The sequence below is a fragment of the Megascapheus bottae genome, chromosome 21 (genome assembly GCF_031878675.1).
Source record: "Megascapheus bottae isolate mThoBot1 chromosome 21, mThoBot2.hap1, whole genome shotgun sequence".
NCBI lineage: Eukaryota > Metazoa > Chordata > Mammalia > Rodentia > Geomyidae > Megascapheus > Megascapheus bottae.
Window position 1 is genome coordinate 7,429,661 of NC_143529.1, and position 16,862 is coordinate 7,446,522.

The window sequence follows — 16,862 nt, forward strand, 5'->3', positions numbered from 1 at the left end:
AGGATAATAGGCATGTGCCACCACATCTGCACCAGAAACACATTGTAATACACAAGCCATAACTTATTGCATTAGCTAACAGCATTTGTTTAAAGATGAAGTAGAGCGACTCCTCAGAGGAACTGAATTGTACACTACCTCTACCACAAGCGGAGGGAGCTCCAGGGCCTTCTGGTAGTAGTGGATGGCAAGATGTGTCAGTCCTAGCTGGTGGAGGGCTCGGCCCAAATTGTAGAAGGATTCCTGGCAAGGCCCACGGATAGAGAGGTATCGATTCAGGAAGGAGAAACCCTACCAATAAGAAAAAGAGAATTCAGGAAGTGTGGGGAGCCGGAGCGGCCGAGACGGCGCCTGTCCCCTGCCTCGCTTTTTGTCTCCTTATTTGGTATGCGAGTGCGGAGCCTTTGCTCGTTCCACTGAGTCTGCGCGTATGACATCAGAGGCCTGACCAATCCCGAGTTTTAAAATGACCCTGGCAACAGAGCAGCCAATGGCAAAAGCCCCGTGTTCCTTGATTGTTTATAAGCAGCTGCATTTCCCTGCCCCGCGCCCCTCTGTTTCAGCTCTCCCTTCAACCAAGTTGCTCTTCAATAAAGCGTGATACAAGAAGGATCCTCGGGTGGTGTCTGTTCTTCCCTGCTGGTCAGGGGTGCCGGGCGCCGCAAGGAAGTAGCACTGTGGCTCAAGGGTAGGGTGGTGGCCTCGAGCTGAAAAGCTCAGGGACAGAGCCCAGGCCCAGAGTTCAAGCCTCACGACCAACCAAAAAAAAAAGGATTATCTGTTAAAGAAAAAGAATTCAATACTGCACTCATTTGATAAGAATATACTGAAACAATGTATGTGGCCAGCACCAAGAGTATAAATATTAAAAAACACCACAGTTCTTCCCTGAAAGAACATAGCGTTTGTTCTTGTGTTCCATGTCTTCACTTTGCTATCAAAAAAACTAACATGTTAAAGATCTCTAATCTCTTTAAGTTCATATTCTTATAGGAGGGCACAAATTACTTTTTTGTTTTTTTTGTCCAGTCCTGGGTTTGAGCTCAGGGCCTGAGCACTGTCCTTGGACTTTCTCAAGGATAGAGCTCTACCACTTGAGCCTCAGCATCAATTCTGGCTTTTTTCTATGTATGTGGTACTGAGGAATTGAACCCAGGTCTTTGTGCATGCTAGGCAAGCACTCTACCACTAGGCTAAACTCTTGGCCCCTAAAACTAAAACATTTGAAGAACTGAGACAAAATTTTTTTTTCCAGCACTGGGGATTGAACCCAGAGCCTTGTAAATACTAGGCAAGTACTCTATATCAAGCTCCATAGCTTCAAGCTGTTGGTGATGTTACAATTATTATAAAATATACAAAAACTGAAACAAAGATACACTATAATATATATTATAAAAGACGTATCCTGTATATCTCATACTACCATATAAATGATCCTATATTATGTGTAACATTTTATGTATACACATAATTACATTTTCTTAGAAACTAAATTGCATGGATCTTTAGAACACAGGACAGCAACAGACTTTAGGGCCACAGACCATCAGGGAGCCTACATGGAAACCCCTGCAGAACTTGCCTCCACGTTCTCCCTACTGCATTGCTGTAGGAAGTCTTGAGCATGAGTCCCATGAGTGCTGAGCACTCAAGCACGTATTTCAAACAGTAAGTATTACTTTTGAAACAAAATTTAAAAGCATTAACTATATTCATTTTTAAGGGGCATAACATGCAATGATAAATCCAAATGAATTACCTGCACAATAAGAGCATGTCTCTTTAGCACATACTTCTGAGATGCCATGTGAATGAAGGTCAGGCCTACGCAGAGGTTGTGGAGGGGTTCGTTAGGATGGGTGCGGAAAGCTTGCACATACTGACCTGGAAAATGAGCAGTACAGTCAGAGGTGTGACAAAAAGAGGTCCTTATGTAATTAGGACCAAACATTACTAGTTTAATATATATATATATATATATATATATATATATTCCATCTTAATTTTAACTTAAAAGTAATATACACCACACTACCAAATGTTTGATGAATGCTAGGCAAGCACTCTACCACTAGGCCACACTCCTGGCCCCTCAAAGGGTTTCTTTAGAAGCAAAGATGATAGACTGCAATTTAGACTTTTCTATTTTTACCCTGTGTAAAAGTTACATATAGAAAAGTAAAAAAAACCCAAAATTTCTATTTTATACTTTCAAAATATTAAGCTAGCAATGATTAAAAACACCAGCCACATATATACACAGAAACAAAGTATAAAATAGTCAAAATTACAGGCAATTCAGAAGTGAAGTACCTTTCAGCAAAGGACACATGCCTAATTTTCGGCTAAAATATTGAGTTAGGTATTCTTGTTTGCATCTGATCATTTCAGAACTCTTATTGTAAATGATGAATATACTTCCTTTAATTAGAATTTGTAATTGTTGTATAAATAAGTCTTGATTTCAAAACCTGCCTCCTAACGAACAATTCTCAGCAAACCTTGAGTCCTTTTGTACTACAGAAAAGAATAATCTGGTGACAGTCTCCATAATTAATGATAAGAAAAAAAATCTTACAAACAAACAAGGCTAAGCAGGGAGAAATGTTGACCTTCAAAATGAATTATAACATCTACTTCCGGACTTTTAAAATCAAACTTTAATAATAAATATTAACATTACATTATTGCTAGCAGTTAAGAGCTGCCTATTATAGAGATATCATTGTTTTAAACACTATGTTAACTGAATTAATTTTCACAATAGCCTATACAAATGACCCAATTATTTTCTCTCCATCTTGAGATAAAAGAATTGAGCAGAGGGAGATAGAATAATTTGCTACGCAGATTAATGAGTAAGTGTTCATTATGGTACGGTTGGCAAAGATAGGTGTCAGACACTTACCAAGCGCATGCTTAAAGCTACCAGATACAAATGCATTGTGTCCATTTAGAAGACACAGGGCATGATTATCTGGGTACTTCAGCATTAGACGGAGACAGAAGCGATGGTGTCGTACATCTTGGGAGTGCATGGTAACTTGATTGAAAATATTCCAGAGCTGGGCTTTATTGACATTTTCCATCACCATTATCCTACAGATGAAGAAAGTTAGTGAGGAGGAAAATAGGTAAATGAAACTCCCTGATTTCTAAAGAATGTGCCTCAGTGCTGTCCTTCCTGGTCCTTCCCCAATAAGTAAAAGCACACTGCTTCAATCCACTTTAGCAAATCCCCTTACACAGGATAGTATTTCCCAGAAAATGCTGCTTAAGTCAATATTTCTTTTTTTTTCCCCTTTTTTATGGCTAGCTGTGGGGCTTGAACTCAGGGCCTGAGCACTGTCCTTGGGCTTTCTCAAAACTAGAGCTCTACCACTTGAGCCACAGTACCACTTCTGGCTTTTTCTATGTACATGATACCGAGGAACCAAACCTTAGTCTTCATGCATGCTAGGCAAGTACTCTACCACTAGGCCAAACTCCTGCCCCCTCAAGTCAATATTTCTACATCACACTTCTGATTTTCAACCAAATTTGGAAACCCAAATGAGTATCGTATATGTTAGAAATTGTTAAAAGATTTAACCCTCATAATAATACTATGATATCTCCTTTCACAAATGGGAGACTGAGGCATAAGAGGTTAAATAACCAGTGAGTATCAGGTTTGGGATATGAACCTCGGAAATGCAGTTCTCAAAGCCATGCTCTCAAATACTATCCCAAGAATCATCAATGAACATAGAACCAGTGACTAACAGGAGAGCTACATATAGAAGAGCTTATTAATATTGAGTATGAGGTTAAGCCAAAGTAAATGTACACTCAGTATTAATGAATCTAATTATCAGAAAGTCACCTGATATAGTTGTATGCCTTTCTGAAATTCTTGTCCAGAATTGCAGCGGACAGACCAAAATATTCTAGTTCTTTGCGCTTTTGTCTGTCATCATAAAATGAATAATATTCCAATGATGAATCAACAAGTAATTCAGCTTCTTCAAATCGAGACAGGTCACACAAGGTGTATATGGCCTTCAGAAGAAGGTTCCACCAGTCATCTTTTGGCAAGACACTTGTGAGTACAGCAAATATTGCTAAAATGAGATCAATAGAAACCAGTTAGGACATTATAGTTCCAGAAACTAAGTAACTAAGTGTTGGCTAAGCAAATTACTTCAGATACCTTCTTTAAATTCCGGCTGTTCTTCAACTTTTTCTAATCTGTGTATGTATGTACAGTAAGCCTCAAATGAATGGAAAGATAGAAAGATGGTAGTTTTTTCTGGGTGTGTGTGTGTGTGTGTGTGTGTGTGTGTGTGTGTATGTGTGTGTGTGTGTGTGTGTGTGTGTGTGTGTGTGTGTGTGTGAGCTGTGGAGATAAGCCCAGAATGAATGGAGAGATGGTGGTACTCAGAAGCATGACAGCTAGATTACACGGTCAAGTCCTCTGTCCTTCCTAAAACTCCAGTGCCTACAACAGTGATATAACAAATGTTGTTGAATTAACTGACAATGAAGTCATCTTCTATCGGACTAACATATCCACTTTATAACCAAGTCATTACCATACTGCTTTCTCCAAGGAATAGCCAAACATACTGGATAGTTTTACCAGCTAAAAATAGATGTCTGTTAAAGTCCTATTGAAACTAGGTCACAGCAACTTACTTTCAGAGTTTCTATGACTTTAAGTACCATTTTTCAAAAGTGAACTTGATAGTGAATAGAATACATGTAATTGAAATGACTCAAAATACTCTGTACTGGCATCTAATCAAAAACTTCTTAAGATACAGTTTCTTCTTCAAAGGTCAAAATTAAGATTGAGTGTACGTTTTCAATAAAAGAACCAAACAGATGTTTCCCTTTCGATTTCTAAAACCATTTAGATTTAGCTGGGTGCTACTGGAAGGTTCCCATTCAAAGCTAGCCTGGGCAAGAAAGACCAAGACTCTTATCCACCAAAGAAATTAACCACCAAAGAAGGCCAGAAATAGAGCTGTGGTAGAAGTGATAAAGTGATGGCCTTGAGCACAAAAGCTCAGGGACAGCAAATGAGTTAATTATATTTTTTAGATTAGAAAATTTTATATTTGAAATTTTTCAGTTAGATTATTATCAGATGTTACTTCATGAGTTTTCAGTTTAGCAAAGTTTATAAAATAAATTACCTTTTGCGTCATAATTTGCTGTCTCTTGGTCATTGTTGTCTGATATTTTGTCTCGTGATACTTTAATAAGGTAAAGATGCCTCTCTCCAGATTTGGAGCTGGAAATCAAACAAACCTGGGCTCTATTCATAGCTACCTGAATTGAAAGTGATCATTACAAAGATATTTTAGTCAATGAAGATAAATAATGAACCATAAGTACCACAAAAAAAAAACTCCTTTAATAAGAAAAGAAGATTGGCTTACACTATGAAAAGATTAAAAATGAAATGAGCTGGCTTTTTTCTTACCTAGGCCATTTTGGGACACACTACTCACATGACAAAGAAAAATGAAGGTAATTCACATAATCTCTGTAGTGTCTTACAACATGTATTATATATACACATACAGGGCTCAGGGTGCTAACTCCCTACAAAAAAAGCCAGGCTCGGAAGGACTTCAGATTTGGAAAACATTATTGTAAAATAAATGATCTACCAGGCCAATATACTAGTAATATTATGGTTCTTACATCTATAAATAAGTATTAAAATATTTGGTCTTACTTACTTTACAGTTGTTTATATTAGCAAATACAGCCTTCTAGCTATATATCACTAATTTCTAACTCTTTCATCTTTATCTGCCTTTCCCTCGGCTTAATAGAGAAAAATAATTACAGAGGAGTATAATCTGTGCAAAAAAACCCCAACAAAACACCAAGTCACCACAGAACTAAGACAGGATGGGCTGACGAGGAGAACGACTCACCTTCAGGAGCATAGCCAGCATGGTCAGCAAGGTGTCCATGTAACCGTACATTTTGCCTTGTGAGAAGAGGAGAGTGGAACGGTGCAGCAGTAACTTCAGTTCCTAATTAAACAAGCACAGGACAATGAGAATGACAAGTCCCTTTGCAATACCCGTTTTGTTTTGCCAGTTCTGGGCCTTGGACTCAGGGCCTGAGCACTGTCCTTGGCATTCCTCAAGGCTAGTGTTCTACCAATTGAGCCACAGCACTACTTCTGGCTTTTCCTATGTATATGTTACCAAGGAATTGAACCTGGGTCTTTGTGCATGTTAGGCAAGCTCTCTACCACTAGGCCATACTCCCAGTCCTCTTTCTTTTTTTTCCAGTCCTAGGGCTTGAACTCAGGGCCTGAGCACTGCCCTTGGGCTTTCCTCGAGGCTTGTGCTCTACCACATGAGCCACAGCATGTGATACTGAGGAATCGAACCAAGGGCTTCATGCATGCTAGACAAGTACTCTACCACTTGGCCAAACTCCTGGACCAGTTTTATCTGCATAGGAGAGTGTGCCTTTGCTTTATGATTTATTTTTTTATAATAACTAAGATCTAATGTTTTAGAAATTAATTGAAAGTGACTGACAAGACTGAAAAGTACTTTCCCAAAATATTGAGTTCAATTCACTAAAATAATACATTAGCTAACACAACTTCTCCGAGAACATTCTGAAATACAATGCACTGAGAAGAACATTTATGTTACAAGCCCACCTGCTGTGCAGCATTGGCATCCTGTGCTAGAGTATCTGGATCATACATTGGTTCCAGAGCTTCCAGAGCTTTCTCAGGACGGCCCAGCTGCTGTTGAAGGGTAGAAAGTGAAATTCTTGCGTCCAGATGGAGTGGGGCCAGATCAACCACTTTGCCATAACTTTCAGCAGCTCGTTCCATATAGCCTAAGGCCTTTAAGCACTCTAAAGTGATGGTAAAAAGCAAACTGTGTAAGTTTCAGCTTTGTAAACTGTAAAATAAACTATAAAATAAACTTTCTATTTTACTTTTTTTTTTAAACAGGGCCCAACCTATATAGTTAGGTAAACCTTCATCTCTTGATTTTCCTGCTTCAGTCTCTCATGTGCTGGGATTACAGGTATGAGTCATCACAACTAGTTATATTTTTCCATTAAAAATTTATATATTTTCTGATCTCTCTTGATGGATCATCCGATTGGCTCGCAAACTCAAATTGCTATAAACATATTATTAATCAATGTTTACAATTTAATGTTTTGTTCACCTAGCATTGTATTTGGCATTTTCAATAATTGGATGATAAACAAGTTGATTATTTACCCATACTGACATATAAGTCAGTTCCAAATTTTTATTATAGTTATTTCACATATATTTAAAACCAAAGCTCATAGCAGATCAATGTAACCCACAGATCTGTTTTCTAGGCAGTTTTTTTTTTTTAAAAAAAGAGACTGCCTGGCTACATTTTTTTTAACAGTTTTTGTATTATATGTGTGTGTGTGTGTGTGTATGTTGGTACAGAAACTTTGAACTCAGCCTATTTTTTCCATTCACAGCTGGCACTCTACTAACTGAGCCATGCCTCTACTTCTAGCTTTTTTTTTTTTATTGTAATTAGTAAAAGGGTTACATGATATTTGCCAGATAGAAGGTGCATTAATTCACGTACATTGATACCCTTTCACATGTCTTGGTACCCATTTCCCTCCCCCCCCACCCCCCATTTTTTTTTTTTTTTTTTTTTAGTAAGTTGGAAGGTTAGCTAAGTTTAGCCTTTTTAAGTAAGTTGGAAGCAGTTTTAGTACCAACCTTACAAAGACAATAACTCACAAACTCTGCTCCTGGCCTTCAAAATTCTAATTTCATAAAGATAGCTTTTTATTATAGTATTATATCTGGACTCATGTTCACTCATCTAAAAAGGAAAGTATTATTTTAATTAAGAGCTCTCTTTCCTAATTCCTCTGTAAGTGACTCCCTTGAAGTATCAATCAGTCGTCTAGTTATAAAGAATTGCCTCTCATGTTGTATTCTAGAGCCATTAGAACTTTCTAACATCATGTGATACCTTAAACTAAAGCTACTGTTTTTTTTATTATTTTCATGTATTTATTTCTCTAAGAGATTTTGTAGTGATCTTAAACTATTCCATTCAAAATAAATATTTTTCAGTTAACTGTGGACCTAGGGAAAGTAAAGTAAAATGACTAATAGAAATCTAATCTGAGCATGTGTGGCTCAAAGACCACTGAAAACTACATTTATTTTCTTTCAACATATTAAATATCCATATACATATGGGTATTACTGGTGACTCATGTCTGGAATCCTAGTTATTAAGGAGGCTGGAATTTGAGGATCAAAGCCAAGCCAGACAAGAAAGTCTGTGAGACTCTGATTTCTAACTAACCAGCAAAAAGCCAAAAGTAAAGCTGTGGTTCAACTAATGTAATGAGTGCTAGCTAGCTTTGAGTGGAAAAAAGTTCAGAACAGTAACCAGGCTCAGAGTTCAAGCCCTCAAATGAGAAAAAAAAAAAAAAAAAAGACAGGCATTTACATGTAGTATCCTTCAATTCACAGCTACCATTTAAACAGATTCTTCCTCCACAGCAGACCGGGAGTGGAATCATTCAATACTCTATCAAGATAATTCAAAACAGCAACCTGGAGGCCAGGAGTTTGGCCTAGTGGCAGAGTGCTTGCCTAGCATGCACAAAGACCCAGGTTCAATTCCTCAGTACCACATACATAGAAAAAACTGGCAGAGGTGCTAGGCTCAAGTGGTAGAGCGCTATCCTTGAAAAAGCCCCAGGACAGTGGTCAGGCCCTGAGTTCAAGCCCCAGGACTGACCAAAAAAAAAAAACAAAAACCAAAAACAAACAAACAAACAACAATTGTAAGAAAAAAAGCCTGAAATCAAAAAGAGTCTAACATTTTATATTTATTGTCAGCTTGGGAAAGTCCTTTTTTTACATGATTGAAACTTTTCCTTCAAATACCCCCTTTTACCTCCCCCCAAAAAAGTATTACCTGCATGCCGAAGCCAGACTACTGCTAGGTTGTATCTTTCGGAGCACACTAGTGCACTGAGGAGGGGGAGTGCAGAATTGTATTCACCAACATCCAGAAAAGCTTCAGCAACATCGAGGTAGAGATCTCCCATGTCTTCAGGATTCTGTTCCACCAGTGTTGTCAAAAGAGGCTAGACCCCAAATTAAAGACTGAAGTCAAACATGCATTGCAAATGTGTACATCTTTTTATTTTCCCTCAATGTCAATCATGCCTACACTTCAGGGAACGTTAGCGAGCTGCTCCCTCATACTGTGCCACAGTCACTTACTTCTTTCAGTTCTTGATCAAATGTCACTCTTTCTAGGGAGCTCTTTCTTAAGTTCCCTATTGAAAAACTAACTTTCTTCCACCCGATATTCTCTCTTTATTTTTCTCTAAAATACTCATCATTTAACAATATCATATGCTGTATAAATTTGTATGATTTGATGTCATTAAAACAAAGATCCAAGTGGGGGTTTGTGTATATTACTCTGTACCTTATCCTACTGTCAACAATGTAAATGCACACTACTATTTTTCCTTTTATTTTTTTTCTGAGGTAGAATCATGCTATAGCCAATACTGTCCTGAAACTCACTATATAGCCCAGACTAGCCTCTAACTCATGATCCTCTTGCTGTGATTACATGTGCTGTGATTACAAGCATGCATCCCACAACAGGGCCCAATATTTGCTCTAAAGTAGGCAAAAGAGAACAGGTAGAAAAATTATTACTAGTTGTCCATAGGCACAATCTCATGTCCTGTTTTCATTAAAATTATATATATATATATATATATATATTATAGGCCTAATTCTAAAACACTGTTAGCTTTTACTGGGCATTCACACAAAAGAAATCTGATAACCCTCAGTTACTTAGGAGTGTGAAAATTTATGGTCAATTTACAATCTCTTGTCACCTGGAGAAAACAGACTGTGGATCTGATCTAAAGTATCTTAATATTTCTTACATTATATGGAGATCTTAATGTCACTTACATTAAGTGGCTCAAGGATATTGAGATGTACAAGGCAGACCATCAACTTGACCGTGATATCTATTGGGACACCATCAGGAATTGTGCAGGTAACACACTCTACAGCTGAAGAGTCATCAAGCAGACAGGAAAGCAGATCTTATAAGCATGCTTCAACTGTGGGGCAAATGTAGCAAGCTGTCTTCTCCACACATCACTCAGAGCAAACGATTCCAGTCAGTTCTAATTCTGCCATTCAATTCCACTACTAGATCCTTTGACCTCACATCTGTATTCCACTTGCTCTTGACTTCCTCTTCTTCCCCTAACAGCTTATGTACTTCCCCAAAACGTTAACTCCCCTACTTCAAATCAAAACTCAGAAAACTAAAAAGACAAAAATGACGACTATGTATGAACTCTCTTTTTCTGCTTGAATCCAAAAGGCTCTTTTTAGTCTTTACTACACTGTTGTTTTCTAAAACTTCCTTGCAACAAGACAAGTTTGAAAACCCCAAGAGATTAAAAGATTTTGACATACATTTAAAGTATATTTTGTACAGTCAATTCCAATTAAATTCCTGCTTTCACATAATCCTAAAGCATTGGGGATGAAGCAGAAGGAAATATTAAAATACCCTAAAAATTAATTTGTTTTACATAGCTTGCTACCAACTGTAGTACTTCCCAACATTACCAAGTCATAGGAAGACTTAGACAAGTCAATTAAGATTGATGGTATTAGTGAACACCAAGATAATAACTGATAACCAAAACCTGGCTTATCTAGGTATTCTGCTCAGTAAAAAAGCAGAATTTACTTAACCTTAGGGTAAAAATTTACTTACCCTAGGCCATGAAATCTACTAGGACAAGGACCAGGTCTGTTTAACTCAAGGGTCTATCTGGTGTATTTTTTCTGTAGACAGTAGTTATGGCTACCTTTCTGAGTAAGAACTACAATACCGTCATTTAAATGAGTATTTACTAACTCAGAATTCTATTTACATGTATGAGTTCTATTTCTATATGCTATCATTTGTGTATCCTTACAATTCTTATGTTGAATCCTACCCAAATAGTATAGCGTGATGGAAGTAGGAGATGGGATCCTCAGGAGGTGATTGGGGCTTGAGGAACTTTAGGAGTGTTGTTCACCCTTTCTGCCATGTAAAGTCACAGCAAGACAGAGCCAAGCACAAGGAAAGAGGCCCTGGGAGACACCAAAATCTCTGCTGCTTTCATCCTGGACTTCCCACTCTGAAGAACTGAACACATTTCTGCTGTATATTAACACTCGTTCTAAAGTATTTTATCTTAGTAGACAAAAGAACTAAGATATTACTGAAGGAAAACACTGTGAAGACATGTGTTTCTTGCCTTTTAGATGAAATCACAAAAATCAATTTTCAGAAGAGAAGGTTTGATCTACTCTACTTGGAAAGGCAGAAAGAGCATATCATAAACTACAGGGCACTGCAACTCAAGCTGAGTGTAAGAACCATGCCAATCCAAACTCATCACTAAACAGATAAGTAAACAGCTTCAGAGCTAGATTTAGACATGTAATTACTTTGCTTAAGTTAAGATATATGCATAATCCTACAACTTATATATCATGAACTAACATTTAACCTCACTTTTAGAAAGATTATCAGGTATTTCTAATCCTCAGACTAAAGGAAGAGAATCAAGAGTTCAAAGTTAGCCTAGGATACATGAGTCCCTATCTTAATAAACTTGTTTTGATGTCACTGAGTTTACTCTCCTAAACTACCACTAGAAGAATCTGGAAGAATTAAGAAACATTTAGAAGAATTAAGAAGCTTGACCTTTAACAGCAATGCTTAATTACCAATAAAAGTTCTCACTTTTAAAACTGCATATAGAAAATAATCTTTGCTAAGCCACGCACAGTGGTTCACACCTATAATCCTAGCTACTCAGGAGGCTGAGATCTGAGGATCACAGTTCAAAGCCAGGCTGGGTATCAAAGTCTGTGAGACTCTTATCTCCAATTAACCACTAGAAAATGAGAAGTGGGGCTGTGGCTCAAGGGGTAGGGCAGCAGCTTTGAGCTGAAGAGCTCGGGGACAATGCCCAGGCCCAGAGTTGAAGTCCCACAATTGATAAAAAGGAAAAAAAAAAAAAACTTTGCTCACTTTGTAAATATTTTAATCTCTAATTTTTACACACGTTTTTCATTGGTTATTTTTAGCCAGATGCCATTGGTTCACACCGGTAATTGTACCTACTCAGGAGGCTGAGATCTGAGGATCACAGTTCAAAGCCACCTAGGCAGAAAAGTCTGTGAGACTCATATCTCCAATTAACCGCCAAAAAGAGAGAAGTGGGGCTGGGTCCAGCCTTGAGTGCAGAAGCTAAGGGACAGCATCCAGACCCTGAGTTCAAGCTCTAGTATTAATGCACATGCACACACGCATGCGCACACACACATACACATGCACGTGTGCACACACGCACATGTAATTAATAAATGTACTTCATCACCTCATGTCCTCACAGGGTTGAAGGCAATATCCAGGTATTCTCTTACAAAAACAGATACCTACTCTGCCTAAAGATCAATTAAAAAAAATATGCTCAATTTTGTTATAAAATGTTCCATATTGATATCTGAAATAAGAGTTCTAAGAAACTCTGCTGGACATATTTCAGGTATGGTTTTCTAAACAGATTGTTAACTGTATGTGTGTTTGTGTAAGTTTTTAAAAGGAAACATTCCGCTTTGCTTTTCTTAGTAATAAAGAATGATCTCAGGTCTCATATATGTCAGGCAAGCAATCACCACTAAGCTACTGCCTGGTTCTTTTACTTTTTAATTTTCTTTTTTGTTTTTAGACAGGATTTTGCTGTATAGCCAGGTTGTCCTGGAACTCATGATCCTTCTGCTTATACCTCCTGAGTATTGGGGTTATCAATGTGCAATACTAAGTAGAACTTTTAATAGTAGACCATCTAAGGGCAGACATGATGGTATGTGCCTTGAACCCTAACTACTAGGGAGGCAAAAGTACGAGGTTTGAGTGCCATGGCTAACTCACTTAAAAGCATGAGACTCCATCTAAAAAAAATAAAAGCAAACAGGAGTAAGCAAATGGCTTTGTGAAGCAAGACCCTGTCTTCAATTAAGTATTTCACTCCTCCCCACCACCTCTACCCCCCCCCTCTCTCTCTCTCACACACACACACACACACACACACACACACACACACACACAATAGTACAACATTTTAAGCCCTTTTATGAAAAGCAAATCGGTATAGATCTGGAGTAACCTTTTGTCATTGTTTTAATTGTTGTTGGTGCCAATATAGGGACTTAGATTCAGAGCCTGTCAAGAATGACAGCTGGCTGATGTTTAACCACTTGAGCCATTCCTCCAGTTAACTACAAAGGCATTTATCATCCAGCTGGCTTTGAATCACAATTCTCTGATCTTTCTGAGTAGGAGTGAGACACTGGCACCTAGGAATCTGAGTTTTGATAAGCTGCTTAATAACTATTTTTCCTAGACAAATAAATGAAAAAGACTTATTAGTCAGGAGAAATAACAAGCTCAAAAAGATATATTGAGAAATAAAAGAAACTCAAAATATTTTTTAAAACTTAGAAAACCAATGATCACAAGAAAAATATCAAAATCTAAGGAAACTGGAACTATCTGCTATGGAAACATTACCAATTTAAAATACCACATTATGAACAAAAGAAGGCTCTATGCTTTCCTATACAAAGGAAACTACAACCTTCATTCTCTTCTGAGATGCTTTCTTCCGAAATTTTCTTTTCTAGAGCTATTCCAGAAAAATCTGTAATAACCTGAAGTAACAGGAAATAAAATACATTATGTATTAGAAATCTTTTCATAAAGCAAAGATTTGTACAATTAATTCAAGTAATACAATGTAAAAATGGAATATAAGAACAGTAGCTCTTTTAAAAATAAAAAACCTTCACTGTGATAAGTATATCATATTAACTAATATTAAAAATAAAAATAACCATATTAAAAATAAAAAATAGCCAACCCAGGCACAAAAGGACCTGAGACTCTTATCTCCAATAAACCTCTAGAAAACAGGAAGTAGTAGGGTGATAGCCTTGAGCTGAAGAACTCAGGGACGGCGCCCAGGCCCAGAGTTCAAGCCCCATGACCCACAAAATGTAAAAAATAAAAAAGTAACCATGAGGAACCATGAGAACTCAGTCAGGGCAAACACTCCTCTGTTGGGTCTTGCTACCACGAAGTGTGGACACACTGGTACCCAGAGTAATGGCAATTTTCTCCATCATTGGATAGCTCTACTTCATGTTTCATACACAATGACAACAGAATCTAGAAATCTATTATGAACATACATACCTTACGCATAAAATTTGAAGCATAAATAAAAGGAGAAATTGCCAATTTCTAAGCATTTCTGGAACACAAAATGTAAAACTGGCCAAGGAGGTGGTTTTGGAGGGTCCCCCCGGCGGCCCCCACCAACCTGGCTAAGTCTCTGCCTAGTTACCCCAGTTACTTTGGTAACTGACACATCTGGGAAGCAGTTACCTTCCACTGAGGTCACATCCTGGACTGTCCTGTCACCTCCCATTGGACTGTGGGAGGGTCTCAGGCTCTGAGGTCACATCCACATCCAGTGTGGCCACACCTCCCCTCACCTGACCACATCTTCTCCCCACCCCTTCCCTACAAGTTCCAGGACTACACAGCCCCTCTGGCCATGCCCCCTTTAGCCATGCATCTCCTCCATACACCGGGGAGCACAGTTCTGAGTAACAACTTTTTCCTTCCTTCCTGAATACCACGTGGTATTCTCTGACCATGGGCCTAACTTAATTTAAACCCTTACACAAAATATGTGGGAAAAAAAAAATCTAAGCGAAAAACACATAAGCATTCCTACCTCCAAAGCTCTGTCAAATTGCTTATTAGAAATATACAGTTCAGCTGCTATGTTAACATCTTCCATGGAGACTAGGCCCTGGTGTTTTGAGAAAGCTTCTTCAATGATATTAATAGCTGAAGTACTGTCATTGGCTTCATAGTAACTCCTAAAAGAACAAGTGCATGAATACTTAATTCCTTAGGCCATCTAACAAAGATTTTCATTTCCTAAAAACTGAGAGAAAAGTCATGACTAGTACTCTGGCCTTCTGAGCAGCACTATGATGACTGAAAGAGAAAACATTTAAAAAGGAGCCAGGAGGACAGTTAATTATTTGCTTACAAGGTTTTATAAGAAGTAAAAGCACATGCTATATTCACTGTAAATCTGAAGGCCAAGGTTATGGCCCAGTGTTTAAGTGTTTGCCAAGTACATACGAGATGGAAGAGACCCTGGGTTTGAACCCCAACACTAATCCCCCTCAAAAAAGGAAAAGAACTAGTCACAAACAGTGTACTACAACTGCATGTGATGGGCTATAAGACTGATTGTGGGTTTGAAGTGAGCCTTGCTGATCTACAAGATGATGAGGCTGCGTTAGGAAATTCACATTTATTACTGAGGAACTTTCAGGAAACCTATATTCCATCGCATGACTCTTAATCCTGACAAAATGTGTTGCACGGCCAAAAAATGGGAGACCATGATTAAGTTCATGTTAATGTCAGAACTATCTATCAACTGTCATATGGTTTATCGTTTCTGTGTTGGTTTTACACACAACAACAACAAACTCAGCAAAACTTAAGACTTCAACTAGTCACCAAATTCAGAAAGTAACAGTGAAAATCATGACCCAAGAGTTATAAACACAGTAACTTGGAAGAAATAAGACAATAAACTGATTCCAGGTGACAGTAGAAAAGACATAAAAAAGGGTTGCCAGTCTATTTATCTTAAAATGTCTTCATTAGAAAAGTAAGAATACTGAAATCAAACCTAAAACTTGGAAGTCTCACGAACTTCACTAGAAATGTGGCAGCTGGGTAAAAGCTACTGGAGATAAGACAGGTGCTAAAATTGAATTGAGCTGATGGACATGAACCAGACCTATAATCTGTTTAAAATTCAGATTTTAATAGGAACAAGAAGCTCTACTGTGAAAATCATAATCAAAGATGATATAGAGAAAAATGCATATGGAAGGAAAAACACTTAAAACCTCAATAAAACATATATTCTATTTCATATGTTCACTTTGATTTTCAAAATACAATGACTATATGTGTGCGTGCGTGCGTTCGTGTGTGTGTGTGTATGCATATACATGTATATGTCACCCAAACTTACTTTGCCATATCTCTAGCCAACTGCATAAAGCGTTCTCCATCAGATGGAGACAAGAGGTTTAAAATCCGCCTATAACCATCCATCGCCATCTTATGATCACCCATCTGCTCATAAAGGCTCGATCGCTCCCACAGAAAACGAACATTAGTAGGCTCATATTTAAGGGCTAGAAAAAAAGAATAAAATTACATTATCAAAGCAAGAGGTACCTTGTAACTGGAGGTGATTCATCATGGTCTCAGGTAACAATTTTAACTTTCCAAGGGAAAGAAGGAAATTATGCTGGAATAAATTTATCTTCACAAGAACTCTTCACTAGTTTTAACACCAAAAAGACCATTATCTCCACAGTAATCTTCTTGATTTGGTCTCTCCAGTCTGATAGTAACTCTCAGGTAACAGCTTTACCTTGCTAGGAAGTTTAAAGCACCGCTCGTCCACAAACTTTACGCTGCATTAGCTCACATTATAAAGCTGCTGATAAACAGGGATCTCAAATACTCCAAATACCAAGTTTATTATCCAAAAATACATTTGAGCAAGCATTACAATCCAGAAGAGCAGATGCAACAACCCATTTACTATGAAACATCTACTCAGAGTGAGAG

The 16,862-nt window shown here is 37.8% G+C and overlaps 1 protein-coding gene across 1 annotated transcript in view; it reads right to left on the reverse strand.

The window, feature by feature from the left end:
• The window catches only part of Gtf3c3 (general transcription factor IIIC subunit 3), a 28,532-nt gene that overhangs the window by 2,613 nt on the left and 9,057 nt on the right, over positions 1-16,862 (reverse strand). Inside the window, exons 6-17 of the mRNA XM_090354532.1 lie at positions 16,255-16,420; positions 14,923-15,070; positions 13,759-13,831; positions 10,010-10,113; positions 8,982-9,153; positions 6,686-6,888; positions 5,937-6,038; positions 5,184-5,319; positions 3,869-4,106; positions 2,912-3,102; positions 1,763-1,887; positions 139-291 (exon numbers count right to left, since the gene is read on the reverse strand). Coding sequence (XP_090210658.1) covers positions 139-291; positions 1,763-1,887; positions 2,912-3,102; positions 3,869-4,106; positions 5,184-5,319; positions 5,937-6,038; positions 6,686-6,888; positions 8,982-9,153; positions 10,010-10,113; positions 13,759-13,831; positions 14,923-15,070; positions 16,255-16,420 — 1,811 coding nt within the window. The remainder of the gene's footprint in view (positions 1-138; positions 292-1,762; positions 1,888-2,911; positions 3,103-3,868; positions 4,107-5,183; positions 5,320-5,936; positions 6,039-6,685; positions 6,889-8,981; positions 9,154-10,009; positions 10,114-13,758; positions 13,832-14,922; positions 15,071-16,254; positions 16,421-16,862) is intronic.